The sequence below is a fragment of the Nesoenas mayeri genome (assembly GCF_963082525.1).
Source record: "Nesoenas mayeri genome assembly, chromosome: 4".
NCBI lineage: Eukaryota > Metazoa > Chordata > Aves > Columbiformes > Columbidae > Nesoenas > Nesoenas mayeri.
The window spans coordinates 40626747-40654516 of record NC_137540.1 but is presented as its reverse complement, the minus strand read 5'-3'; the positions used below and the strand labels follow the sequence as shown (position 1 = coordinate 40654516).

Here is a 27770-nt window from a genome sequence, read left to right as displayed (position 1 = left end):
TAAATATAAATTCCACTGAAACTCGCTGGGAATACTATGAGTGTTGAAAAAAAAGAAAGCCATGCTGTCTGTGATTTTAGATGTGCTTCCATACGTCTGTTTAAGAGGATAATGCGAAGGAGATTGGTTTGAATCAAATACAAATATAAAAATATAAGGAGAATGGAAATGAAAATCATGAAAAGAAAACTTTTAACAAAGAATTACAGAATTAGCATTTAACTCTACAATAAGAAAATAGGCCAAATTACAATAGCATGCTACAGATTTTTCTTGCTGCTATTGACTCTTTTCTATTCCCCAGCCTCAGATCGTGTTTCATATAGTGGTTTCTCTCTGACTTTTCATACTGTTAATGAATGGAGATAGGAAACAGGTATTAAAACACATTCATGTTTCAAAAACAGGATATATCAGAAAGTAACATACCAGGTATGTCTTGACACAGGAGAGGAATGTGCTTGACAGATGTATGTTACACCAACTTGAACAAGAGATTGGGGTCTGGATTTTTCTAACACAATTTTAATGCAACATCAAGAGAATTTGTTTGAAGGAATCTTACAGCTGACACACAAAAATTTCCTTTGTTTGTCAATAACAGCTACTGTTGCCATTGAAACATAACAGGGAAAGACCTAGACCTGTGTCTCTACGGTATTAAGATCTCTCTTTAGTTATTTGTCAGTATAATGTCAGGTCATTATCGGTATACTGAGTGCCACTTGCAACTTTAATTGTCCTGTAGGCCAATTTCTGCTTAAGTCGAAGACAAGAGCAATATTAATCGTTAGGTGGTTGGGAAAGGAGAAAAGATTATTTTAAAATCAGTAAACCTTTAAATTAGTCATCTTTTATGGGATGGAAAGAAATACAGTCTGAAGTGAGGAAAATCTTTAAGTGTCCCAGAGCCAACGGAATATTTGTTTATAAACAGAAGATATCAAGTATCTTAGATTTCAACCATTTAATTTTTAAAACTTTATGGTTAGACTGTGACATGAGGTGCTGTGACTATGATTACTAGCTTTCAGTTATGACACTTTGAAGTTGCTATAGAGAGCAGTTGATGGAAATGCTCTGTTGCAAAATAAAGCCTTTGATCTCATGATGGATATTCTATTAATTGAGGTGGGGGGAAGGGACAGAATGAAAGTGCTGGGGAACTGGGGAAATAAATAATGAAGCCAACTGATATTATGATGGCACAGCAGGAGTGGTACGTTCCATCCTGGTTTGTGGTTTAGTTATGGAGAGGGGCTCCTTGCATGGCACTCAGTTATTGAAATACTATTATCTGTGTATCATTTCTCAGAAGGGTTTAATTAATGTGCAGCAAAAGATCTTGCTTTCTACACCAGTCTGTGATGTTTCTGAGAGATTTTAACATGCTAAACTCAAATTAGTAATGCTGTATTTCTATTTAGATGGATTTTGCATCCTGGACTATGCTCTCCTTTAGACTTTAATCCTATGCTTTGATCTGCAGTGCTGTAATGGTCTACTGAAGAACAATAGGCTTCTTGGTTTATGTACACTATTTTATCTCTTCATAGCTGTGTTGTTTAAATTCTACCAATGTCTTTGCTTCATTGCTTTACTGTGTTGTGAAGATGTTAAAAAATTGCTAGTGCTTTAATAATGTTCTAGTAAATATAAAAACTTTTAAAATGCAGCTCTATTTAAACTTCAGATTTAATTCTAGTTGCAAGTGAAGTGATTACTTCCTAGCATCAAAATAATTTATGTAGCAGCAAGCTGAAATACCATCTTGAAAATAATAAATTTTTAAAGCACAGGAGGTACCTAAGGGCCTCCTAGAGACACCTTTATGCCTAACCCCCAGAATGTCGTTCCCTGAATAGTTACATAATGGGATTCCCGAAGAATAAGAGCCGTGTAACATGAGCCAGCATCCAGCCAAGGCAGTCAGGATCTGCCCGCACAGTTCGTTCCCATACAGTCTTATTACTGAAAGATGTATAAAAGTGATGCAGAGCAATTTGAAAAGCTTTCTAAATATTTATACAAGGTTCAATAATGCTGTTCACATGGAGCAAAAGTAAGAGTACAGGGAATACAACTTTTTGCACAGCTGAGATTTAAGCAGGCTGTAGTGTGTTACTTTGTTAGCACTGTGCAATCTGTTTTGGTTTCACTGTTTGACTTTTTGTTGTTGTTGTTGGGTTTGTTTTGTTTTAGCCACAGTGTGACTGGAACACAGTATCTATGCTATGTTTATTTAGGGCTCTGAATGGGGTGTAACTTATGTTCACAGATGGCTCCAGGATGTTATTGATAGGAAGGTTACAAATACAGTACTCTTTGGGTTACTCTGTTTCTAATATGGAAAAATCTTCTTTCTCTCTGGCCAAAAAAAGCTGCTATACTGTCTCAAGTGAAGCTGCCAACACTGCTCAACAAGTAACTGCTTAGGATTAACATAAATTTTCTTGGACTATTTCAGACAGGCTTTGTGTGCGTTTTACCCAACTTCATCTGTTGGGTTCAGAGCCGGCTGGAACAAGTCGGGCACTTCGCTTTCCCCTCGGGGCTGGGACCTACAGCGGGCTTCATCTTCGCGGAGCCAAGGCTCGGGGCGGGCCGGGCGAAGCCCGGCGCAGCTGGACCGCCCGTGCCCCTCCGGGCTGTGCAGGGGCGGCTGGGGCCTGCTCGCCTTCCCGGCACAGCCGCGACGCGTCCTGGGCGGCCTTTTGCCCGCGATGCGGGGCCACCGGCTCTCCGGGGCGCCAGCGCAGCGGCAGCAGCAGGCGGCGCCGCGGCAGCAGCGGAGGAGGAGGAGGAGGAAGGCCGCCGGCGGCCCCCCCTCGCCGCGCAGAGGCGCAGGCAGAGGGCGCTTTCGCCATGCGCAGCCCCCGCCACCGCCGCGCAGCCCCAGGCGCCGCGCACCCCCCGGCCGCGCTGGCGCTGACAGGCGTCCGGAGAGACCTCCGCGGCGGGCGGAGAGGCGCGGAGCGAAGCCCCTCGGCCCGGCCCGCGCGGGAGGGCGAAGGGAACTCCCCCGGTGCGAGCGGCCGCTCGGTCCCGCTCTGCCGCTCGCCCTCTCTCTTTCCCTTCCCTCCTCCTCTCTGCGCTTTCCACCTCCCCTGCTCCCGAGTGAGCGCAGCCTCGGATGTCCGGTTTCCTGGTGGGTTTTTTACCTGGCAAACTCCGGATAACTTTGGTGAGAATTTGTAAAGCGGCTGGGAAAGTTGGGAACTCTCCTGCAGGCGTCTAGGAGCTGCTGCTACTGCATCTTCTCCATCCCACGGATTTTACTGCCTTGGATATTGCAAGGGGGAGAGAGGGAGGGGGGAGAGGAAGAGAAGAAGCCTCATAATTTCGGCTGCATTCCTTCAACTGCCCCGCGGCCCCTCTCCGCGCCCGCCCTGCCATCTTTGCACAATGCACTTGCTGGAGGTGCTCTCCCTAGGTTGCTGCCTTGCTGCCGGCGCCGTGCTCCTGGGACCCCGGCAGCCGGCCGCCGCCGCCGCCTACGAGTCCGGCCAGGGGTACTATGAGGAGGAGCCCGACGTGGGGGAGGCAAAGGTAAGCCCATGCCCCCGCTGCAGATGCCAGCTCACTCCTTTTAGGCTTGTGGCTCCGAGTGCGTTTGAACGGATCGCTTGGAAATCCCAACGAGGAAAAAAATTGGGAGAAGCGATTTTCAGTGGGGGGCTCTTCAAAAGCGAGGGAAGGAGAGGAAAAAAGTCTGGATTTTCAGGGTTGCTGGAAGGAAGGTTACACGGGGAACCAGTGTATTTTCAACGAAACGCAAAACACCTGATCGGCAGAGGCAGCCGAAGGGCTCTGCTCCTGCCGTGGTGCTGGGGCTGCCCGGCAGGGAGCGATCCCGGCCGCGGCCCCGCCGTTTACAGCGGGGCTCGGACAGGGCAGCGACCCGGCGGCTTCAGCCGATCCCGGCCCCGGCAGCGTTCCCAGCCGGCGGGTCGCGGGTGTACCCGGAGCTAACATGCAGGGGGTCCTGCGGCGAGCTGGGATGGGCCGAGCTGGGGAGCGCGGGAGGGACGGCTGGAAAACTCTCGGAGAAGCAGCTGTGCACAGGAACGGAGCGGCGAAGGAGGCGTGGGGAGACGATGACAACAAAACCAGAGACTTTCCATTTGTTGAAAAGTCTCTTGGAGTTATTGACGCCTTGGATGAGTTGCTGCTGCGTAACAGAATTGACGGGAGGTGTAAAGTGACACTCCAGTCTGAAAATTTTTATTCTACCTAGGCATACAGTGGAAGTTAGGCTTAAATTCTCAGAGTCCAGTCACAAATAGTTAGAATTCGGTGTTAATTTTTGCTTGCATAGGAAGTTTTGTAATGCAGAATTCAAGTACCTTTGATACTTGTGGTTTTGCAGTTCCCGGTATGCTGATGCATAGAAGTGATGCATACATACTATGTGGTTGTACGAGCATCTGGCATTATTAGGAAGACATTTGATTGTCTGAACTTCTGACAACTCTTACCCTCATCTCATTGTTTTGAAGATTTCTGACATACTTACTGAAAGCAATCATGACCCTGCTCATTCATTATTCATTTCAGTATGGGGTGAGGGGGAAGTGGGGATTAAAAGTTAAGCTGATATTCTGATTTTTTTTTTTTTTTTTTCCTATGCTATTTCTTTTACTGAATAGAAGTTTGGGTGATTTTACTGTAACTACATGGGAAGTCAAGTTTTGGTAGTATACATTGATGGTACTTATGTCAAACTGTTATAGACCATACATAGTTCGCACAGAATTCATGCTTTTCAAATTATATTCTGCACAGAAAAGGTTACTGAGTGTACTGTAGTCTTTCTTTGAAGATTTTAATTACAGATGAATGCTTATGTTGTACTGTTGTGACTGCTAGTATGCTATCAGTGACCATGTTATTTATCAAGTATTTTTCAAACTTAAGTATTTAAAAGAAGAAACATGAAATAAATTCAATTGGTCACTCTTATCACTTAGACTATCTATTAAAAAAAATGCAAAACTTAGTGAAAGGTAAAAAATACCTCAACTTTTTCTAGCCCATGATTGTAAGTCAGCTATTTACTAGGTGAAACTGGCATTTGATCCTCAGAATACATAGCTTCTGCTGAAAAGGTAGAAAGAATCCAAACTGGAGGACAGTGCACAATTTGTACACTTGAAATGCTGAGGTGGAACAGCTGATAGTGAAGAAATTTTCCTAAGTGATGCTGTATGTCCCCAAACACGTGTTGTGGACAGTCACTCTGTTTCTTGAAGAAAACTCAAAAGTCGTTGGAAGCTGCTACTGTAGTGCATTGTGTGGAAGTGCAAGTGCTCCCAGGAAGAAGGGGAACTGCCAGGAAACTAGAGAGGTCAAGAGACTGGGAAGTGAGTGGGATAGCACGTGTCAAGTGATGATGTTAACAGAAAAAAATGGTTTTGTGCCTGACTTCTGGTGAGTAGTAGAGACAGAGAGAGGGAGAATGGCTCTGGATCCAAGCTGACTTAGTCATGTTAGAAGTCTTTAGTTGTGAGTTTACTTTTGCTGGAAATGTTTGAGTGAGTGCTGTGCATATTTGTTCATGTGATGAGAGAACGTTGAGATGAATGTCTGAAGTAATTGTGAAAGGATTAAGTAAGTGAACTTAAGTAATTGTTTCAGGGAAAATCTGATTATATTGTCAGCAAAAGTCATCTGCTTTGAACTTCCTTAACTTCAATCAAAAATGCGTAATCACTTGAGTTTGTGTTCATAGACATTATGCTTTTTCTGTTTCTACTCTTCATCCATGTGCCATACTGCTGCATATTAAACTGATGCCTAAGTCAGGCCATACAACCTTTTAGGTCAACGCTTTACACAATATATTTATTTCTTTTTACTCCTATTTTAAGAACTCCAGCTTTAGAAATATTTTAAAGAGTGCAGATGAAGTTGAGGGTCCTCCAACATAGACGGAAAAGCTCAGCAGGTATTAAGGGTACTGTGTTTTTATGCAGGTAAGTGGTATGCATGTGCAGCAATTGGAAGCGTTACAGATATAAATAGTAGTAGTTCTTCATACACAGCTCTTGCAAGGGCATGTTCTGCAGCAAGTGGGCACTGATAAGCTTGTGCAACACTGCTTTCCCCCTTTTTTTTTTTTCCAGCCTGAGGGTAAAGTTCATTATTTAACAAGCTTACAGGGCCAAGATTAATACTTTTCAGCTGAACTGTCTGCTCAGTGGGATGGGAATCAATCCTACCTATAAATCGCCTCTTTCAGATTTCCTGCAGCACGAGGGAGTTTCCCCAATGAGGCTGCACCCCATCTCTCCCAGCAGGGCAGAAGGCAGGGTGGCCCTGGCTCCCTCTGTCTGTGTGGCCTGCCAGAGAAGACAACCTGGTATTTCAGTTCTCTCTCTGCTTAAGATGCCATCAGGTGAATCAGCCCTCTAACCCCTAAAGTTGCTGCAGTCTGGCAGGGCTCTCTGCCCTGCTGCCCCTTCTGCCCCACTGCCCAGCAGAAATGCTGGGAACAGCCGCAGTAAGGAGAGGGTGAGCAGTTGTGTGACACTGGTGGCTTGAAAATGTAGCTTCTTGTACCGTCTGTGAATATTTTGATAACTCTTATAGTGTGATTAGTCTTTGCCTCTTGTTCTTTACCTAGTTTTGAACTGGGAACCTGTGGTGAGTATACACTGCAAAGTAAATAAAATAATTCTTTATTGCTTGTTTGCTGAAAGTTTCAAAATGAACTAGGGGTACTACACTGGCATTCTAGGCATGAATTAAACTTCTTCGATTATTGAAACTAAGGTGTGACAGTAGCATGTATCTGGCCTGCATTAATGGTAATGGAGTAACAATAGCAGGAATAGATTATTATGGTAACAATAACTGGAAAGAAGACACACATCTGGGAATGTTTGCCATAGCTGCACCTTTATTTTGTTATGTAGTCAAACCTTTAGGATTATATGACTACACAAAAGCAATATTGATCAACTGTCCCATGTAGTTTTTAGAGGTTTAAAACTATATTTATGCAAGGATTCTTAGTCTTGTGTTAGAACGGAAATAACAAATGAAAATGTATTTGCTTGTTCTAAAGTGCATCCCTGAAAGTGGCATTGGAGCTTTTTTAGGCAGACAGCAATGAAGTATAGAACAGTCTTTGTGCTGTGATTTTGCTACTTGCTTTTTGCAATGGAAATAGGTGCACTTACTTGAGCTCCATTTATCTTGGATGCTACCTTAGCTCAGAGATACCTTTTTGTTATTATTTTAAACCTGACCTAATCATAAAATACTGCTAGTTGATGGCTACTGGAGTTTAAATACTGTTCGTGTGGGAGTGGGAGGAAAAGCAGTATGTCAGTTTCTGGGGTTTCCTCCTGTCACTGTATCTTGATGGTATAATCTCAAACCCATCAGTTTTATGGCCAACTCTGAGTTTATGAAGTGTGCCTTACTCCTCCTTGTGATGTAATGTGCACTGGTGAGAGATGAGGCTAGGTTTTCTGCTCTGAAAACAAGCATAGACCTCACTGTCAGTACTCAAGCAGTGCTAAATTGCACAAATAGGGAGAATGTTATTTTTTTCTGCTGTTACTATTTTGTCTGCCACAACTTTCTTTTTCATGTGTGTCTAGCCACTTTGTTTTTCTTTTTTTTTCTTTTTTCTTTCTTTTTTTTTTTTTCCGCAGACACACGCACACACACAAAGATGCTGTCTTTTTATAGAAGCACAACTTGTGTCAGATACAATAGGATGAACATAAGTAATATAATAGGACCTATTATGAAGCCTAAGCAACAATTCTGCAAACATTCTGAAGGTTCTAAGGAAACTTTGGGAATCACTTAACTAATTGCAGTGTTTGGAGGCTTACAGAAACTTCTCAAAAATATTATTTGTATGCTCACTTAGGTTCAGTGTGTTGTATGTTTAAACTCTTGCATGTTCTTCAAGGGTCTGTGTCTGCTTATTTTAGTAAAAATAAACCAGGATTTGATCTTTAGGCTGTTGTAGCTGAGAGTGATGGTGGTAATTCTCGTGTATTGATACCCTCCATCCAGGATAGGAAGTACGTCTTAGAACCTTATGTTCAGCTGCTGCTTTCTTGAATGTGGTCAGTGATTCATTAAAACAAAATGCTTGGAACTGAGGGAATCCAGCTGAAGCCAGACTGGTATCCTATCAAGTTTAATATCCTTGTTTAATGTAAAAAATGTGCTACAGTTGTCTGTAGAATGAATTATAAGAAATTCCAAGCAAGATTGTTACTTGAAAGATGTCAGCTCTTTTGAAATCTGAGTTGCTTTTTGAAAGTTTTAGGTTTGGCAAGGTGTTGAGTTTTGTTTAGTAAGTAGGATAAGTATGATTGTTTTCATTATCTGTTATAAAAAAATCAATACTTTTTTTTCCCTAATTTCATCTTGCTTCTAACCTAAGTGTTATGTAATATGAAGTTCCTCTCCATGTATATGTATATTTCCTTCAAAGGCGCACTAATGACTGCATAAATAGCAAAAGAACTTTAATGTAAAACATCGATAGCTGGGAGGGGGACCATAGGGGATTGTTTGTTTGAATTCCTATTGTATATGAATTTGTCAACTTGTTATCCTTTTTTTGTGTTTATCTGTCACCAGAAGTTTTTCTGATGACTTCATATTTATGTGTTACTGTATTTCCCCCCCTCTTTGTTGCATTTCAGATTTTAATTAGGAAATAGCTAAACTATAAGTCATTTATTCTTCTGCTCTTCCATTGTAATAATTGTAAATCAGTCTCTCTAGCTCTTTAGTAATTTGTTTTTTCTTCTGACACTTCCTGACTTGTCTAGGATGGCTGTAACTCCTTACAAATATTTAGAAACTGCAATTTCCAGTGAAGTGAATGAATGTTTTGGGATGATGCTCCTATTTAGCACAGTAACCCAAGAGGTATGATGTTATTTGGAGGAGGAGGAGAAGGGAAAACACCTTCTGATAACTGAAAAGAAAAAAAAAATAGTAGTAGTTGGTATATTTTGGCTATATTGTATTCTTTGCTGAGGATGGGTGAATTCTGTTTTAAGGTGAATATGTTATCTTCCTAAATGTAGTTACTGAGGCAATACATCTTCTGCAGGAAATTTTTTGGATTTTCATCGTGACTCACTTCAGTGAAAAATGATTGCTTGAGGAAGTTAATGACATTAATTATCTGACCCTGCCATCACCCTGAACCCTGTAGTACTCCATACTGTTCACATAATGGCTTCAACAACTTGGTGGCAATTTTCAAATAGCCTGATCTTGAGGATGCAGCTTAAAACCTGTTGGAGGTGTTTTGTATCCTGTTCCTCACTGAAGACAGAGGACTCCTTATCTTGGACAAGGAAGAATACTAGCAAAGAACTAAACAATTATTGGAAGACACCAGAAGGCTGTTGGGAAATGGGGAACATGGGTGTTTATCTCTGACATCATAGGTGCGTGATCCCCTGTGTTATTCCTGCTTGCTTGTGGCAGTCTTGTGAAATAAGAAATGTCAGGAATCATATGTCCTTTGAGCAAAATCCTTTGCACCATAAAGTGGTTTAATTCTTTGACTTTTCTTACCCAAGAATTGTCCTTTGTTGGCAGAGAGAAGAGAGGAATTCAGCAGAAGGGATTTCTTCTGAGAACAGCCACGGCATTTAGCTATTTCCTCTTTTTTTTTCCTTTTTCTTTTTTTTTTTTTTTTTTTCCCCCAAACAAGAACTGTAGTATCTTCCCAACCCCCTGCATGTGTGAAAATTTCTGGGACTTGAAGAGATTTTCAGAAACATATCCTACTGAAGAACATTCAGAAGAAGCAAAATTGCTCTAGCTGTCCGTCAACTGTCTTTGATTACAGAATTCAGCAGACTAAATGTAGTTGTGGTGGACTGCGCCAGCTGTCCACAATGTACTTGCTGCATCAGTCACAATATTCAGAGCCAAGAGAAAAACTGACAAAGTGAAACTTCACACATTAGCTACTACCTATTTACTTATGATTGTGTAGACAATGAAAGGTTTGGGCTTTGTTTGCTTGTTTTGTGGGTGTTTTGGTTTTCAAATTGGCCAAGAGAGATGCAGGTGGTAAGCAACCTCTGCAGTCTGCTCAAGGAACAGTCTCATTAGAGAAACAAAGAGAAGCAATTGTAAAGGTTGAGGTATTTATTATTATACTTCTAGGTCAAACACTTATTTTGGCAGGCCTGTATTATAATTCTGATTCAAGTAAGAGCCGTTCGCCCCTTTCCAAATAGGTGGCTAATACTTATTACCCTGCAGATATGGGATCCATATGCACAATCGTGAAGAAAAGCCGGCAGTTGTTTGAGGTGTGCTGTCTGCAGATGGAGGGATACATGTTCCTGCTCTGCTAACTGGAATCCTGATCCTATAGGATTCGTGCTGAGGAAGCAGTTCAAGGGTGGCATGCACAAGTTCTCTTCTCTGGCCCCCTGTGACCCAGAGTGAGACAAAATGGACACTTCTCTGAACCTGTTCTCTTCCAGTCCACCAGGTCTGGGATCTGTGGACTTGGATTCACCCCTAGCTGCACTTGAAAGTGCTCTGTCCTGGTTTTGGCTGGAATAGAGTTAATTTTCTTCCTAGCAGCTGGTATAATGCTGTGTTTTGGGTTTAGTATGAGAAGAATGTTGATAATACACTGATGTTTTAGTTGTTGCCAAGCAATGTTTATATCAAGTCAAGGACTTTTCGGCCAGAAGGCTGCAGGTGCACAAGAAGCTGGGAGGGAATGCAGCCAGGACAGCTGACCCAATCTGGCCAAAGAGGTATTCCTTAACATATGATGTCATGCTCAGTATATAAACTGGAGTTGGCTAGGAGGCAGATACCACTGCTTGGGAATCAATGAGGTGTCGGTGTCATGGGCAGTGAGCAATTGCTTGTTGTGTATATTCTATTATTTTTGTTCTTTGCTGTCCTGCTGAACTGTTCTTGTCTCAACACATTAGGTGTTTTTTCCTTTGCCCCCTTTCAATTCTCTCCACCATCACACCTGGGGATGGAGAGGTGAGTGAGCAGTGACACGGTCCTGGTTGCTGGCTGAGGTTAAACCGTGACGTGCTTGAACAAAGTTGAGCTCCAGGAACTGTCTATGTAGGTGGTGGCACTTTGTACTATATGCACGTTAAAGAAACTTAACATAGAATCATAGAGTCATTTTGGTTGGAAGAGACCCTCAATATAATAGAGTCCAACCATAACCTAACTCTGGCACTAAGCCATGTCCCTAAGAACCTCATCTATGCATCTTTTAAACACCTCCAGGGATGGTGACTCCACCACTTCCCTGGGCAGCCTGTTCCAATGCCTGACAACCCTTTCCATGAAGAATTTTTTCCTAATATCCTATCTAAACTTCCCCTGGTTCAACTTGAGGCCATTTCCTCTTGTCCTACCACTTGCTACTTGGGAGAAGAGACCAACACCCTCCATGCTACAACTTCCTTTCAGGTAGTTGCAGACAGCAATAAGGTCTCCCTTCAGCCTTCTTTTCTCCAGGCTAAACAGCTCCAGTTCCCTCAGCTGCTCCACATCAGACTTGTGCTCCAGGCCCCTCACCAGCTTCATCACCTCCTCTGCACTCTCTCCAGCACCTCAATGTCCTTCTTATGATGAGGGCCCCAAAACTGAACACAGTATTTGAGGTGATGCCTCACCAGTTCCGAGTACAGTGCCACAATTGCTTCTCTAGTCCTGCTGGCCACACTTTTCCTGATACAAGCCAGGATGCTGTTGGCCTTTTTGGCCACCTGAGCACACTGCTGGCTCATATTCAGCTGGCTGTCAATTGACACCCCCAGATCCTTTTCTGCCAGGCAGCTTTCCAGTCTCTCTTCCCCCAGCCTGTGGCGCTGCCTGGGGTTGTTGTGCTCCAAGAGTTGAACTCGGCACTTGGCCTTGTTAAATCTCATGCAATTGGCCTCAGCCCAAAGATCCAGCCAGTCCAGATCCCTCTGTATGGCCTTCCTACCCTCCAGCAGATCAGCACTCCCATCCAATTTGATGTTGTCTGCAAACTTACTAAGGATGCACTCAATGCCTTAATCGAGATCATTGGTAAAGCGATTAAACAGAACTCACCCCAATACTGACCCCTGGGGAACACCTTTTGCTGCCAACTGGATTTGACTCTGTTCACCACAACTGCTTGGGCCTGGCCCTCCAGCCAGTTCTCTACCCAGTGAAGAGTATGCCCATCCAAACCGTGAGCTGCCAGGTTCTCCAGGAGTATGTTGTGGGAAATAATGTCAAAGGCTTTAGTAAAGTCCAGGTAAACAACATTCACAGACTTTCCCTCATCCACTAAGTGGGTCACCTTGTCATAGAAGGAGATGAGGTTGGTCAGGTAGGACCAGCCTTTCATAAACCCGTGCTGACTGGGCTTGGTTGGTTGTCTTGTATGTGCTCTGTGATGGCACTTAGGATGATCATGGAGAAATTAAAAAAAAAAAAATTTCTGAAGTGTTTAAAACATAAGGAAAGCCTGAGAAGTAAAGAAAATTGTATGGAAAGACTTGCTTAAACAGCTTTCTTTTGTTCATTCCTTAAGAAAAACAGGGTGACCACTTCTTGCCACAAGTGTTGGATGTCATTTTGAATTATTTCTTAGAAAATAAATCTATTTTCTTTGAAAATGTTGTCTTTGGAGTTCTGAGAATTCACCACAGCCTTGACCTGTCATTCTTCTTGACTAACAACTGCTAAGTATTGCACTCTGCAACAGACTGTGGCTGCTGTGAACTGGAGACTAGGGGGATACGATGAAAGCAGGTTTCACTGGAAGTCAAAGAAAGTGTTTGTATTTTGTACCTATTAAAGGATCATTCATTATTTGGCATACTGCTGAGGGTATAATCTCTGCTTGTTTGCATGCTCACTGTTACTTAGAGAACACTTCTGCTAGCTCTTCTTAGAAATAACACAGAAAAGGAAAATCATGTCACTTCAATCATTCTAGTTACATGTATTTGTAACTGGCTGCAGATACACTTGACAGAAACATACCTTGCCTATAAACGTAGCAGTACCAAGACTCTTGATGGAGACTGTAAGTATCCCTTTTATAGCATCACTATTTATGGTTAGACTAGCAGTGTAATTAACTGCCCAAGGAAACTAAGAAACTTGTGAGGCAGTGCCTTATTGACGCTTGTCCCTTGCCTAGGGACAGATGTTTCCCCATTAAAGCAGAGCCTACAACTTCCTCTCCACCCCACCCGCTTCCCAGGAAATCTTGTGCAACTAGTGCTGCTGTGGGACAAACATGACCATTTACTCAATTTCATTTTATTCATGTATGTCAGGGTACTCATGTTACGATTTCAATATCTCTTTGCTGTAAGGAATTTTTAAATTTTATTTCCTCTATATCATTAATATTGAGATATTCTGTGATTTGGAGGAAACAAGATAATTGTATTAATAATCAGCAGGCTTGCACTGTTGAATCACAGTAGATTTGGTAAACATGAAGGGCTTTTTCCAGGAAGGAAGATAAGGATGGACAATTATTTTGTCTTTCTAGTTGGGTGTGTTTCTGGCTGGCTAGAGGAGAGCAAAATGTTGGTTCGTTTAAAAATACCAAGAATCCTGTTGTGCAGGCCACAGCACACAGCTTTAAGGAGGACATTAACAGCTGCTAAATATCCCACTGGCATGAGAGAATAGCATGGGTATTGGCCTGTCTCCTTTGTAAAGTTTCATGGCCTTTCAGGGAGGTTTCATCTGAACTGCCAGGCAGCAGAAACCGTGAGGTTAGGCTCAAAATCAAATTGTCCAAGGGTCTCCTTGCTTGCTTGCTAGAGTGTTAGTGCTGAGTTTGTGCTTTCTGCCTTGTGTTCCCACGTGCACCCTGAGACATGAGTATGTGCTTTTTTGAACACATGGTTCAAAAAGGCCTGGGTTCCTCTTGTGGCTCAGCAGAGCCCAGCAGGGCAGCTCCTGGCTGCCTCAGTGCGATTTCTTTGGCCTGTCAGGAATGGCACATTAATACTGCTGGGCACATAAGGAGCTTCTGAACCCATTTAGGACATTTACGGTGCTTGTGCTGATGGAGGTAGGTTTGATGAAGCTTGGAGTCGGACTGAGATCAGGCTGCCTTAGGGTGGTAAATGGGTTGATAAAGGGCTGTCTCTGCAGTTATGCTTCTCTCCAAGACTGTGGTGCTCAAGTCAGAGTAAATGCAGCCTGTACAACTAAAAGGTGTGGAAAGTGATGTGTGAAAAAAATGCTTTAATTTTTCTTACCTGAGAAGAGTTGCTTACTTCTTCCTGAACATCAACTGTGAAAATGATTAATGTTCTTAAGATTAATGAGAAACTTGGTTTTTTCTTTCTCCAGGTGACTAGCCAAGTATGTGATCAAATTATTAAAGACAAATTAAAAGAGTAAAGAGTTGTGGAGGAGTCCTGAGTACTTTCCTTTCCCAGATACCTGTGGATGGGCTGATAAGGCAGTAAAGGCACATTGAACCATGATATTGGAACAGGAGAAGGAGCAGTGGAGGATTTTCAGAGGGTAGGACCATTCTTCAAAGGAAGGAAGAATTAGGCTTTTCTGTTGCATCAGGTAGAACTAAAGAGTTAGGCAAACTCTAAACTGAACAGTCACTACTAATCTGGATTAATAGCATAAAAGGCTCTTTGTAGCAACGAAACTCTTTGAATATCTTAGCATAACTAACGGTTTCAGAAGATTAAAGAAATTTTCAAATCCTCATCTCTTATGACAGATGGATGGTCTGTATTTTTCCCTTGAGCCTTTAAGTGGCTGCTTTACTCCATAATTAGTTGGCTTAGGGTATTTATTTTGATTACTGGAATAACATAAGAGAAGATGAATGGCTGCACCTGGTCAGACACAATGCCTGGTTAGCCCTATATACTATTTTCAACAGTATCCAACATGGACAATCTTGATGGACAGCCACTAAATGATGCATGATGTGCGCTACTGATGTGGCAGAGGATGGCTTGGAGAGTGATGTTATTGTATGAGGAGCAGTCTGTCACACTGTTACACCTTCCTCCTCACTGCACCTTCGCCCCAGTTACTTCCAGGTGAAGGCTTTACTTTGGTTGTGGACATACCTCTTCCTGCAAGAAGACAGTGCCCACTGGGTCCTGGCCCCCAAAAGTTTATTTTTCTAACCTCTGTCCTGTGAGCTGCCCTGCCTGATTCCCTCATGGAGGGGCCTGTTGTGTGACACCCAGCTGATTTGTCACCCAGCCATCCCATGGAAAGGGCTTGAGATAGTCATACTTGCTTTGTTTCTTCACCTTTGTATCGCACACACCACATTTGGGAGAAGCCCCAAAACCCTGGTGTGTGAGCGTGTGCCTGCTGCTCATTCCTTGGTCAGCTGAGGACTTCAGCTGGAAAACCTAACAGCAGGCATTGGGTGTTCAGAGTCCCAAGGCTCATCATGTTTTTCATAGTGAGAGTGCAACCATAGCAACATGCACCTGGCTACAGCCACTCTTCTGGCTCTTCCAGTGCCTCTTAGCTTTTTTTGTCTGGACTTTCTCTTTCTTTTTTATTTATGCCCTTAGCATCCCAGGCCCTGCCAAATTACGGGACCTACTTGACAACTTCTTCTGAGCAAAAAAAATGGAAAGTGTCACTTCATGCTTACAGACTGTTGGCAGCAGGGCAGCTTGTGAACTTCCTTGCCTTAAATGATGAGGGGGGATTATTTTGCTTTTCTTCTTTTAATTAATACCTTTCAGTTTACTTCTGTGTGTTATCTGGGTGCTTGAAGTTTGTTTTTAAGTGGATTGTCTGTTTAATATATATAATAATAAATTTTAAAAAAATGAACAAGCCACAAAGATGAAAGAACCATTCCTTTTGTTTGTCTTGAGCCTGACACCTTTTAATTATATATGAAAGTTCCCCAGTCGTCATCCTGGACAAGACAGGGAATCATTCTGTCCAAGCTACTTGTGGTTTTATTGAGGTCCTCTCTCTGTTCTTCTTTTTCAGGCTTCACTTATGTAACCTGTTTTTTGTAGTGAAGCTGTTCCTTACCTTTGATCACCCAACTTCATATTTTTATTAATTCTTTTTAAGACTGCAGAACAAGGAGAGGGGAGAACCAGGAGTGCACACAAGATGCTGGACCTGGGACACCACAGATGTGTGTAGGGACACGCTGTCTTGTTCTTTTTCCTAAAAATTCCACTTATACATTTATTTTAAAAGTGTATCTTGATTGGAGAGTATTTTGTAACATGTCAGACATGATTATGATTAAAATATACCTTTTTAAAGAACTGCCTGTGTTTATACTGAAGAACTTGATGGAGGAAGGCATTTCATAGTTATTAGTATTTCCTCAAAATTAACTTAAAAGCTGTTTTTAGGGGCCTGTTTCAAGATGATGTATGATTATTTAACCTATGTGTTCATTATGCCTTGAATGAGTTTTTCTGCCTACCACATGCGCACAGTGAGAGATTTAATGGGACTAGCTATGTTCTGAGTTGTAAACCATGAGCTATATATGTAGTGTCTTTAATTATTTTTTTTAATGAGATCTGTTCTCAGAGTAAATATGAAATATGCCAGCAACTTTGTAAAGGCTATTTATACATGTTAACAATAAGGCGTTGCTGTCAGGTAAGCTTTGTGAGAGCTTGGTTGTGTGCACTAACTAGGTACATATGATTAAAAGAAAATTAATCAGGAACCTACCTGTGCTTACAAATTTTAGATACATGTCAAGCCTAGCCTGAAGTATAAGAATGTAAGAAATACTCCACTGGCACAGACTAATGGTCTGCCTAGATGAATGTTTTGCCTCTGTTAGTCTCAGCAGCACATGCTGTTCTGCTTGGGGAGAACATTCAAATTTAGTGCTTTCTGCAGTTTGTTGCCCTCGTAGCCTCCGAGCATGCAGAGTTATTGGGCTGAGGGTATCAGAGGGCATGCCCCTGCCTCTTCCCTTCAGCATGTGTTTATGGGCATCTTGTTCGTGAATTTGTCTAGTTTTATACTGAAGACACCATGAGCTGCTTCGTAACAGGACAGTGCCAGCTGGGGTGCAGGGGAGCTTCTTTGATTTTGTTAACCTGCAATACCTGTCAAAACTTATTCTGCAGTAAATATTCTCTACTTCTCTCTTCTTTGTATGTTTTACAGGCACAAAAGTCATTTTCAGCACTTAGAGAATAAAATATCCTGTTTGTTTGGGGATATGGGATATGTGATCTGAAATTGTCAAAGACCAAACTAAAGAAGAAACATAAATGTGTCATTTAATTATTGCATACCACATTTCAGTCAAATGCAAATGCATTTTTATATCTGGCCAGTTACAGGGACTGGATTCAATGTCAGATTTCCCCCACCACCTTTCTTAAGAGGCTGATTTTATTTTAATCTTTAGACCTTTATTACATGCATGGTTTCTCTTCAGTTGCTGTCTGCCTGTGATTTTGCCAGCTCTGGGCAGTATTCTCCCTATAGGTCAGAATCAAAATCTGTAGCTTTTGCAGAATGTTTATGTGTCATGACATCACACCAAAAATCAAACCAGGCAGATGGCAAAGTGAAAGAGGAATTATTTTTTTTTTCTGACCAAAATTGTTTAACCAGTGATAAACCAAGAATAAAATACGTTCTTAATCAAAGTCACTTCACGCTCCGACAAACACTTAGTAAACTGCAGGTTCAAGGTACCAAGTGGGATCCTCAGACTTTGGAATGATGATTCAAAATGTGTAATTACTCACCTATAAGATGAGGGCTCTTAACCTTGAGGAGTTTCTTTAGGTGGCATCCCAACCTAAGGGGAGGGTCCCTGACTGCAGACTCGCTGCTCTGAGGAGGGGACTGGCTCAAATAGAGTCTCCACTGGGGCTCCATTTATACTCTGGTCAAATCTGATCTGTGGTCATATATGGTCAGTAGTCTAGAAACGTCTCTCAACAAAGGCGTTTAGTTGTCTAAGGGCCCTGTATGTTGACTGAGGTGTGTATGTGACCATAGTCACTGAACCAGGATGGGTGCATCATGGTTGGCACCCAACTGAGGTGTGTATGTGACCATAGACACTATGTGTGGTCCACCAGTCAGTAAGTTTCTGGTCTTACTGAAGAGGGTGGAAGGAAGTGTACCTGCCCCATTATGGTGCCTGGAACTCTTATGGATTCGTTAGTAGGAAATTCCATCTTCCAAATGCCACTTGGTGAACACAAGTGCTGTGCCCTGAGAATAGGGGTACACCAGGAGATCCTGTCTTGCTTCTGGATGCCCCACTCAGTAGAAAAACATAAGAGTTGCAGGAATGTTTAGAGGAAGATGGTGGAGTTGGGTCCTAAACAGTTGGGTCACAAATTTCCCTTAATTCCCTTTTCTTCTTTTCCAGGAGGAAGGAGAAGGTAAGGGAATTAAGGGAAACTCTTCAGATAAGGATTATTAAATGTGAGCTTTAGCAGACATCCAGCATTATCCATTTAGGAAATTCTGTATTCTAATGAAGAAAACTCAGTCATCTAGCATTTGGATTATTTTATTTTTTTTTTCTCTCCCCGCATTCATTGTTTGTTCTTCTTTGTGGTGTTGAGATGTCTTTCTTCTGCCTCACTAGAGAAGTGCCATGTGCTGCTCTGAGGAATTTGTGTGTCTTGCTGAGGGTCCCACTTGAGGCAAATAAGTTTAAATCGTTATTATTATCTAATAAGCGATATATTTAGTAAAATTGAAGTTCTTCTGGATAATTATCAGTTCTGCTAAATATTTGTCACATGTTTTTGCCAACCTACTGAATTATATTATTATCTTGCATTTTCTTTATTACAACTGTGAAAGCTGTATTTAGCTTTGATTTTATTCTCTTCCATAAATAACACGCACAATGAATTCCTCAAAGTCCCTGTTACGTGCATTGTGTCATGTGACTCCTAACTTACACACTGTTTAACATGTGCTCTTATAAAGACTTACATTTTTGTAATCACTTTGTATTTTTAACTTTTCAGCTGCCTGATGAGGAAGGTATTAAAAAGCAAGGTTATTCTGAGCCAGAGAAGGGTGTGTTCATTAGCTAAACAGTTTCATTAGAACGGGAATTTCCCTTTCACTTTGTGAGTTAGTGAGGTGTTGAGGGATTTAACGTAAATGCAAAGTCTTACTAAGATGTGGAATTAATTGGTTATCTTATAAAACTTGCATTGATAGCTGAGTAGTAATATTGAAAGAAAAATGGAATTAATAAACATTTGTTTTGGTAACCATTAAAGTGGCTGAATTTGAGGCAGAACTATTCTTAATCCACTGCTTACCAATGATTTTCCCATGTTCTTTCATAAAAACAGAATTATTTTGCAACCAGCGTCCTGACACTCTGAAATAGAAAAGCTTTAGTTGGACTGCAGTATTGTCTTCAGATTCTTCTAGGAAACTGAAAGGAAGCAAACAAAGAAGAAAACCCTACCACCTCATTGGTTCTACTCAGTGATGATCACAACAATAAGAGAAATTTCTACCACCCTATTTGAGGGCACTTTCTTTATTCCATTCCAAACGCTGTCAAAGCTGTACCTGAGAAGGACAGGTTTGTGGGGTTTTTTGGTTACTGAGATTGAAGTGTTTTTACTTATAGGTTGTCTGCAATAAATTAATTATAATTTTTGTAGTACTATTATGCTGCTGTGAGCAACACTGATATAAAGTTGTAGTTGGTCTGACCCTTCTGGGTCTAGGCATAGTAGTTGAAGAAGGTAGTGTGTATGAGCAACGAGTTACTGCATTTCGTCTGGGCTATGGTAAATAAGGCTGTATTTGCAGCATAAATTTGACACAATAGGTGCTCCAGCACGCTTCAGCAAACCATGAAATGACTTGATTTCTCCCTTCCCTTTTCCATACCCATCATCAAAATCTTTAATTGCAGTTTTGCGTGCAAATAAATGGCAGTGAAGCTGCACCAGGCTGTCACAGCTCTTTGATTCCTTTGGCTCTTTGGCTCTGCATAGCAAATTCAGTGCCAAGCCAGGTGCCTATTCAGTGTCCCCTCTACCCCTCATCTCCATCACTAGCCTTGGATCACAGCTTTCTTTTCCTACTTCTCTCATTCATTTCCCTGAGATCCAAGTTTCAGCTGCAGATTCTAGCGCTGTTCCCTCTCGCAGTGTCCTTCCTTTTTCTCTCATGTTCTTCTCAGGGCAGACTGAGCCTTTCTTTTCTTTCTGTTTCTTTACATTCAAGTTTCTCTTTTTCAGCTGTCTGCTCTGGAATCACTGAGAGTACACAAGAGAAAGACATTGCTGTTGTCACTTCATGACCTGCTGCAGAGCAGAGCTATACCTGCACAGCAAGTGTTGTTCAGCAGCTTCAGGGAACACATACTGATCGTTTGTTAAAGCTTTTTGTGTTTAGCAGAGCAATCTGCCAGAGTTTTTACTGGATATTCACAAGCTGTAATGCTTATTTGTTGGGCAAATTTTGCTGAAGATGATAAAGCATGCCCCTGAGGCATCCTTCGTTTTTTTCTTTCTCTTCTCTATCACTCCAGATCATACTTCCCTGTCAGTTTAAGATGCTACAAATCTTCATTGAGGAGGCTGTGCTATTTTAATGTGGACAAGAAACAGGCATTAGGACAGTTCCCCAGTGGAAAAATCAAGCTTCAGGTTAAAGTCTGTCAAAACCTTTGAATAAACAGCTAGAAGCCAGGTCTTATAAGTGGAAGCGTTGGAGCATTTCCAGCTAAGTTAACCGCTTAAAACTGTGTAGTTTGGTATCGTTGTCCCAAACAGCCTTCCCGTCACTCACTTGCTTATTTGTTCCCTGCATGGTCCCTTCCCGAGTGCCAGCAGGAGCCATGTGGGCTCTGCAGGGGGAACTGTCAGGAATGGAATCTGAAGGACAGCCTGCTGGGGGGAAAGGTGAGGGGTTTGAAGAGTACTCAGTTGGACCGCTTTTTCAGTCTCATTTACTACTGGGTTTCACACATGCTTGTGTCCACACAGGAGATGAGGACTTGTGGGAGGGCAGGAATAAGCAATTGAGAGCAGGAAAAGTAGAGATGGATGGGTTTTCTGTGGTGATAGTCTAGGACATTTGTTGATTGACAATTTCAGATCCCAGTGGTACTGTCAACTCCAGCTGCAAGGAGTGATTTTCACTTTGCAATGTCCTATGGATAGATAGCCTTAAAGCAGAAAACACCTTGAAGGAGGTAGTAGTTGTTTGGAAAACATCTGATTATTGCTTGGCTTTATCTTACTGTATCCACTTAAAGATTAAGTAACTGAGTCATGCTGTCTGGACTCCTGTTGTAACTAAAAGACAGACACAGGCATGTGCAAGGAATACCTGAAATTACTTCATCAGCCACAGTTTCAAGGTTTCTTCAGAAATTTCAAGTTTCAAAAATTACCACTTTTAAGTGAGTATACTGATTGGGAGGCAGAGATTAAATGAAATAAGTGTGTGCACACTTATATTGTGTAAAAAAGCAACTCTTTTTGGTTGCATTCAGTGTTTTCCATATCTTCTTCCCTGACATTGCTGAGAGATTTGTCTTAAATATATGAAGCTTTTTCCTCAGACCAAGCTTGAAGGGTTGCTAAAGTACTGAAGTTTTGCTTAATGTTTAAATCCTGTTGATTGGTGCCGAGTGGCTGAAAGAGAAGGTGAAAGGGATAAAGAAAAGCAGCAGCAGGGAACAGATGGGAAATGCTGTCCAATTATTCCTACAGCTCCAGCAACATGTAGCCAGAAGCTAAGGTTAATAGGAACACTATATAACATATTCTATGCTGAAAGAGTCTGACGTGTGTGTATATATATATATATATATTTTTTTTTTTTTTTAAACCAAACTGTTTATTAGATCAGCGCATCTGATGCCTAACACAGTCTTGATTCCCATTTGGTGCTAATACAGTGGAATTGAAGTAGAGATAATTTTAGTATGGAATTTCCTGTGGTCCTATAGTTTTATTTTAATGTATTGTTCTGTATCCGGATGCTGTTGCTTTATTTAGGTCTAACAATAGAATATAATGGTGCCATTTCCATCCTTATACGTATAGACACACAAATACACAAAATGCGTCTTTATTTATATATAAATATAAATCCTTTTAAATACGTATTATTACTTTCAAGGTATTTAGTGTGTACTTAAATCTGTCAGCTAACAATTCTGCTATAGCTGAAGTAAAAGTACTAATTTTCTTTTTCCATTAAGTAATCTCTTCTAATTTTATGGCTTCATTTCCAATATATCAGTTACAATTTAAAATATACAGAATCATTGGGAAAAATTTAAAATGGAAATAGTCTTAAAATGGTCTTTAAAATAGGCATTTATTTACTTTTTGTTGTTGTTGTTGTTAACTCCCTATTTTACACAATGTCTAAAACTTTCTTACCAACTTTGATAAATATGGAGGAGAGACTAACTGCAGGCTGATAAGCTGTTTTTCAGGAGCTTGTTATAAGTGCTTGTTAACCGTCTTGATGAAAATATCATACCTCGGTATATGTTAAGACTCCAGGATATTAACTTCCTATGTTTATTAATATTTTATAGATGTCAAAGTCTTTTATACTCACTCATATGTAAGTTTACTATTGAAATCTAGTTGCAGTAGAGCACAGCAAATGTGTGGTATCAGGACGAGAAATTTGTATTTAGAAGAATTATATTTTCAAGCTGAAATTGTGTCTTCATTTAGAGAATCTTTTCTAATTGTTAGCTGCCTGACTCATCACATGGTCGAATCACAACACACACTATATCTGGCTCTTCTCAATTAAAATATTGAATTGTGTTGTATATCATTTCAGAGTATAAAAGTTGATAAAAATATGCACAAGACAGAAGTAATCAACTTAATAACCTTCCTTTTATTAATCTGATATGTTTAAGTAGTTTTTATTCCCTGATCTGTACACACTGAAGTACTTGCATGATTATAACTTGTTCCATACCTAATGTGACTGCTCACAAATGTACCTTTAGATACACTCGGAGATGTTTGTGGCGGTGCCAATGAATCAATTGCCTACTCTCTGCTAACTCAGATGCCAAAGTTGGAGTCTCTTTCAGTCCTGCTTCTACTTGCTTGCTTCATCTTCATCCTTCTTTCATAAATGTTTTATTCTGAGTGGAGAAGTGAGACGTAGATCACCTGTCCCACACGTACGCATTTCATGTGAGTCGTAAGTGTTTCACAGTTACCTTATTCTTGTCTCAAATTTGCCTCAAACTGTGAACTATAACATAATGCATTTCTCGGCTTTAAATAGAAAAAAGTTGCTTTTAGTAGACCATGATTACAAAAAACCCTGGTGATTTGTACTTGAAGTGCAGTTCTAAGACCCAGTGTTCCAAGTGATAATTTCATAGAAAATATGACAAATGAGGAATACTGAATGCAGTCCCCTGTATTCCCCATTCATGTTTTTATGGCAAAAAGGTTGTTTAACTTCATTAGAAAGCAAAGTGGAAATGAATCACTTAAAATCCCTACTTCAAATCTAGTGGAGTGCCTTGATTTTTTTCAGCATGATAATCCTGACCCCATCAGTCCTCATATCTGTGATTGGCAATGAAAATTGACAGAAGCAAAGCATTTGAGAAAATGTCTTCTTGAAAGCCTGGAAACTTTGAGAACAGTTCAGCTGTCATACCATGCAAGTTTGGACTGCCTTAGTAATAAATTGCAAGTGTTTTATATGGCCTATAAAATGACAACCTATAAAGATAGGGAGAGCAATAAACAAACATGTATTGCTGTTGCAGAAGCACTTCTGATGTCACTCTTATCTGCTGCATCACATACAAAGACTCTTTTATTCTGCTGTAGTAAAAATCTGTCAGTCCCAAATGTGAAAAATCATGAGTCCAGCAAAGCAAAATAAGTAGACTTTAAACACATGATACTTGAAAAAACCTGTGATTTGCCTGCTAGTAGTTAACATTGAATATAGTTGTTACATAGATAGAAGACTAAATAATGGGAGGGAGTATTAGAAGATTTAAGAGTCATTGTAAATACATTTCTATGTGATCCTTCATTAGTGTTGTCCCTGAGACAAGAACCTCACACATACAGAAAGGAATGACAGTGAGTTGCAGCAGAGACATATCCTCCTCCCCTCTTCTCCATGTGGCACTAGTAGGACAGCTCCTGAGCTAGTGTCTCTCATATTGACGTCTATCGAGGAACCTGCACAGAAAAATTATGTTGGGGGAAAGATAAGCATAACAATAAAGAGAGAGAAATAACTTCTATTGAGAGTCTTAAAAAGTTGCAGATCAAAAGATGACTTGGAAAAGCATGTCAAAATCTTTGGAAAAGAGAAACTGTAACGTGACAAAAGGCATAGCAGAAATTAAAAACTGAAGTCAGGCACATTGTTCGTGGTTTTTTTTTTTTTTTCTGAACCGTGCGAGTGACTAATGTTTGGAATAAACTGTCAAGGGAAATGGTGACTTTAGTATATATTCTGATCGTCTAGTCTGGATGCTTTCAGGTAGGAGCCTCTATGTTTCTCAGATGTTCAATTCAGTGCTGAGACACGTAGGTGAAAATGGCCATTGCATGCAGGAGGTTGAAGTAGATGATCTTCCTTTAGTGTGCCTGATTCTCCAACAGCACGATTTTGTACAGGCAGATATAGTATGGCATGCCGAAGTCCTCTTCAGTCTGACTACAATTACAAAATGCTGAAGTCCATCTGGCTTAGTATTTCATCTGATTGTGTTGTGACTTCTGGAGGACTGCTTTTGAAGTGGAGAGATGCTTTTTCCAGTTTTATCCTTTCGCTTGCATCAGGAAGCAGATTAGAGCTGAGCCGGGGTGACCCTAGCTCACTAGGTTTATTATCCACTTATATACTCGCCCACCCCAAGTTTGCCAAATTCCTTTGCTATGGATGTTTATAGTTCTGGCCTCCACAGTCTTCCACAGCAATGAGTTTGAATTGCACCAGGTAACTGACTGTTGGTGGGGAGGTGGAACTCTCCTTCCCTCCCACCCCCCATTTTCTTTATTTTAAACTTGCTATTTGATTGTTACTTTAGATTTTAACCAGTTCAGGTTTTGTAAGAAATTGGGTATAATAATTTGAGTATTGCCATTCATAATTTTACATTTCTTTTACAGCTCTCATACAGAAACAATTTGGCATGATGGGTTGTTCTTCTTGTCTTTGACTGTCTGCTTGTCAGATCCTCTTTCCTTTTGAGGTGGGGTGATCTGATTAGTGCATGATGTGAGGGAACACGGGGAATTAATGAGGTATAATCATACAAGACCAAAAAGTAGTTATTTCCTGTCAAATCAGCAGATAATGGCCTATTTTTTTTGAGTGATATATCCAAACATGACTTCATCCTGAGACATGCTCATCAGTGAGTAACATATGGGTGTCTCTCTTAATTGTAATGGCTATATATCTCATCACGTGATCGGAGATTGTGTGCTGCCTCTTCCATGTCCTCACTTGTCCTCTTACAAGCACACATGCTGCTTTTATGTGAGCAGACATTCATCCATCATACATCAGTAAACTAGAGCAGGTATCATCATAGCGTGCCTGTTTCTAGTTAAGTGAAGAGAGAAGAGCTGTGATCTTTCCATAAATATTATGACAGGGAGCAAGCTGTGCAAATAATTCATGCAGCCCCAGCTTGCCCTTATTTAAATCTAGAAGTAGCTGTAAAAAGAAGACAGGAGGGAGGAAGCTGTAGCTACATGCAGAAGGAATTATTCTAGTGAGCCAAATCCTGTCAGTAATTTTGGGCACCTCAGTCCAAATGACCTTTTTAGCTTTGGAAGAAGTATTACATTTTTTAGAGGGTTTTTTTTTTTTGTCATTGCTGTGTTTTGTATAGAAGCATATGTGAAAGTTTGAGTTGTGATTGCCTCCAGGAGTTTTAAGTAAAACAGTAAAAGCTCTGTTTGAAGATTAAAATAAGATTTGGCAATATTGCTAACAGAAAGAAAATCAAGCTTTCAAGCACTGTATTAATGCAATAAAGATAATTTATTTTACAATTACATATAAATGCACCGCTTTTCCTAAATTAAGCATGCTAAACAGCCTGGAATATGCTGTGCATATCAAAAATACATGACTGTTGTGATTTGTTAAGGAATTCAAAAATCATAAACTAAAGAAGTTAAATATAGAAATATAAGATTTATTTTGGCTTAGGTTCTTTTATTTACTCAGTTGTATATCCCAAGTAAGTGTCTTAAGTTAGTGTTGCTCTGGGCTTGCAGTAATTTGAAAACAGAACTTTATCCATATTTTTGTTCCAATCTGCAGACTTACATGCAAATCCACACGTCAAAAGAAACAGAATATGTAGCCAGCATCCCCAGAACAAATCTCAAGCCTTTATTCTTGGTTATACTTTTGTGTAAAAGATCAAGGGTCTGATCTTTCAGTAGCAACAAAAGGGGAAAAATAGCAACAAGCCGCTGGGGGCCAGATGTGCACGTAGGATATCTGTACCTGAGAGCTCAGCACTGATACCCTGGGTTGCAGGCTGGTGCGAAAAAAGACAGCGCCCTGAATTTGGCACCTGGTGAGACTCGCTGGATCTTGAACTTCTGGTAGAAACTGTGCTTGAATAATGGCTCCCCATTTCCTAGCCAGGCATTCAGGACACTAAACCATAAAAAGTAGTCACTGCCCCTCTCCACAAAGTATTATTTAGATGGAAGCAGCTGTTATATTATACCTTGCACAAAGCTCAAGCTGGTCAGGCTGAGCGAAGTGCCTTTGGAGGGTGCCAACATAATCTGCTTCCTGGGGAGCTCCCTTTGGTGACCTTCCTATGTGAGTCACAGGTAACTGTTCATGTGCTATGGGTGCTAGGACGTGCTACTTTTTCAAACTAATAAGCAAGCAGTGTTAAGTCTGATGAAATATTGTAGCTGAGGGTACTGAGCACGATTAGACAGAACATGTCACTCCAGGTTATTTTGTCATCCAGGTAAATGTAGCCAGGTTGAGTGCTGTTTTGTGTGGCATGTGATAAAAGTATGTTAGATATATCTTCAGTGTACATCAGATGTTTCCCATTATAGCTCAGGAAAAACCTATTAGAATCTATTTTTGTTTTTTTCTTCTGAGAAGTACAAAGAGTGTAGGGGGGTGTGGTGTGATGGTCAGCCTTTAGCACCTGTAACGTGAGTGCAATGAAGCAGCCTGCCAAGTAAATTAGAGCTGCTTTGACGTTTCGGGGCCACAACAGCTGTGGGCATTCTTCCTCCTTCTTTCATTCCTTCACTAAAATGTTCTACTTGGAAAACCTGTAGCACTTCATATAAAACACCTGCTCAAGAAAATGCTCTTTCAGCCCTTGAGTCCCCTTCTCAGCCTGTGAATGCAGTTGAAGTGCCATGTACAGAGGGCAGACCAGGTCAGACTAATTCCCTGTTTGGGAAGAAGTGGATATCAGCCAGGGATTTGAACTACATAAGAAGCTAGTCTTGGAGGAGAAGTCATGGGCATGGTAGTGCAAGTAGCTGTAATTCTCTTCTTGTTAAGGGGAAAAACAAACAAACAAACATAAAAAGACAAACAAAAAACCCCAACACCCAAACAAAACAAACAAAAGCAACAGAAAACAAACAAACCGCGCAAACCCCCAAACTGATTGTGAGTTGTTCAATGTGTGAATTTATCAATGTGTATATGTGAAGCCGTATTAATTACTACAGAAAGTGAAGATCCACAGAGATGATTATTATTTTGCTTTTGTAATTTGCAACAACCAGCTGTTT

General features: G+C 41.0%; 1 protein-coding gene across 1 annotated transcript in view; it reads left to right on the top strand.

Moving 5' to 3' along the window:
• Positions 1–2865: 2865 nt before the first annotated feature.
• VEGFC (vascular endothelial growth factor C) overlaps positions 2866–27770 on the top strand; it is a gene marked incomplete at both ends in the record, with an annotated part of 78499 nt that continues 53594 nt past the window's right edge. Inside the window, 4 exon segments of the mRNA XM_080344229.1 lie at positions 2866–3077; positions 3079–3118; positions 3122–3224; positions 3227–3549. Of these exon segments, the coding sequence (XP_080200355.1) occupies positions 2866–3077; positions 3079–3118; positions 3122–3224; positions 3227–3549 (678 nt within the window).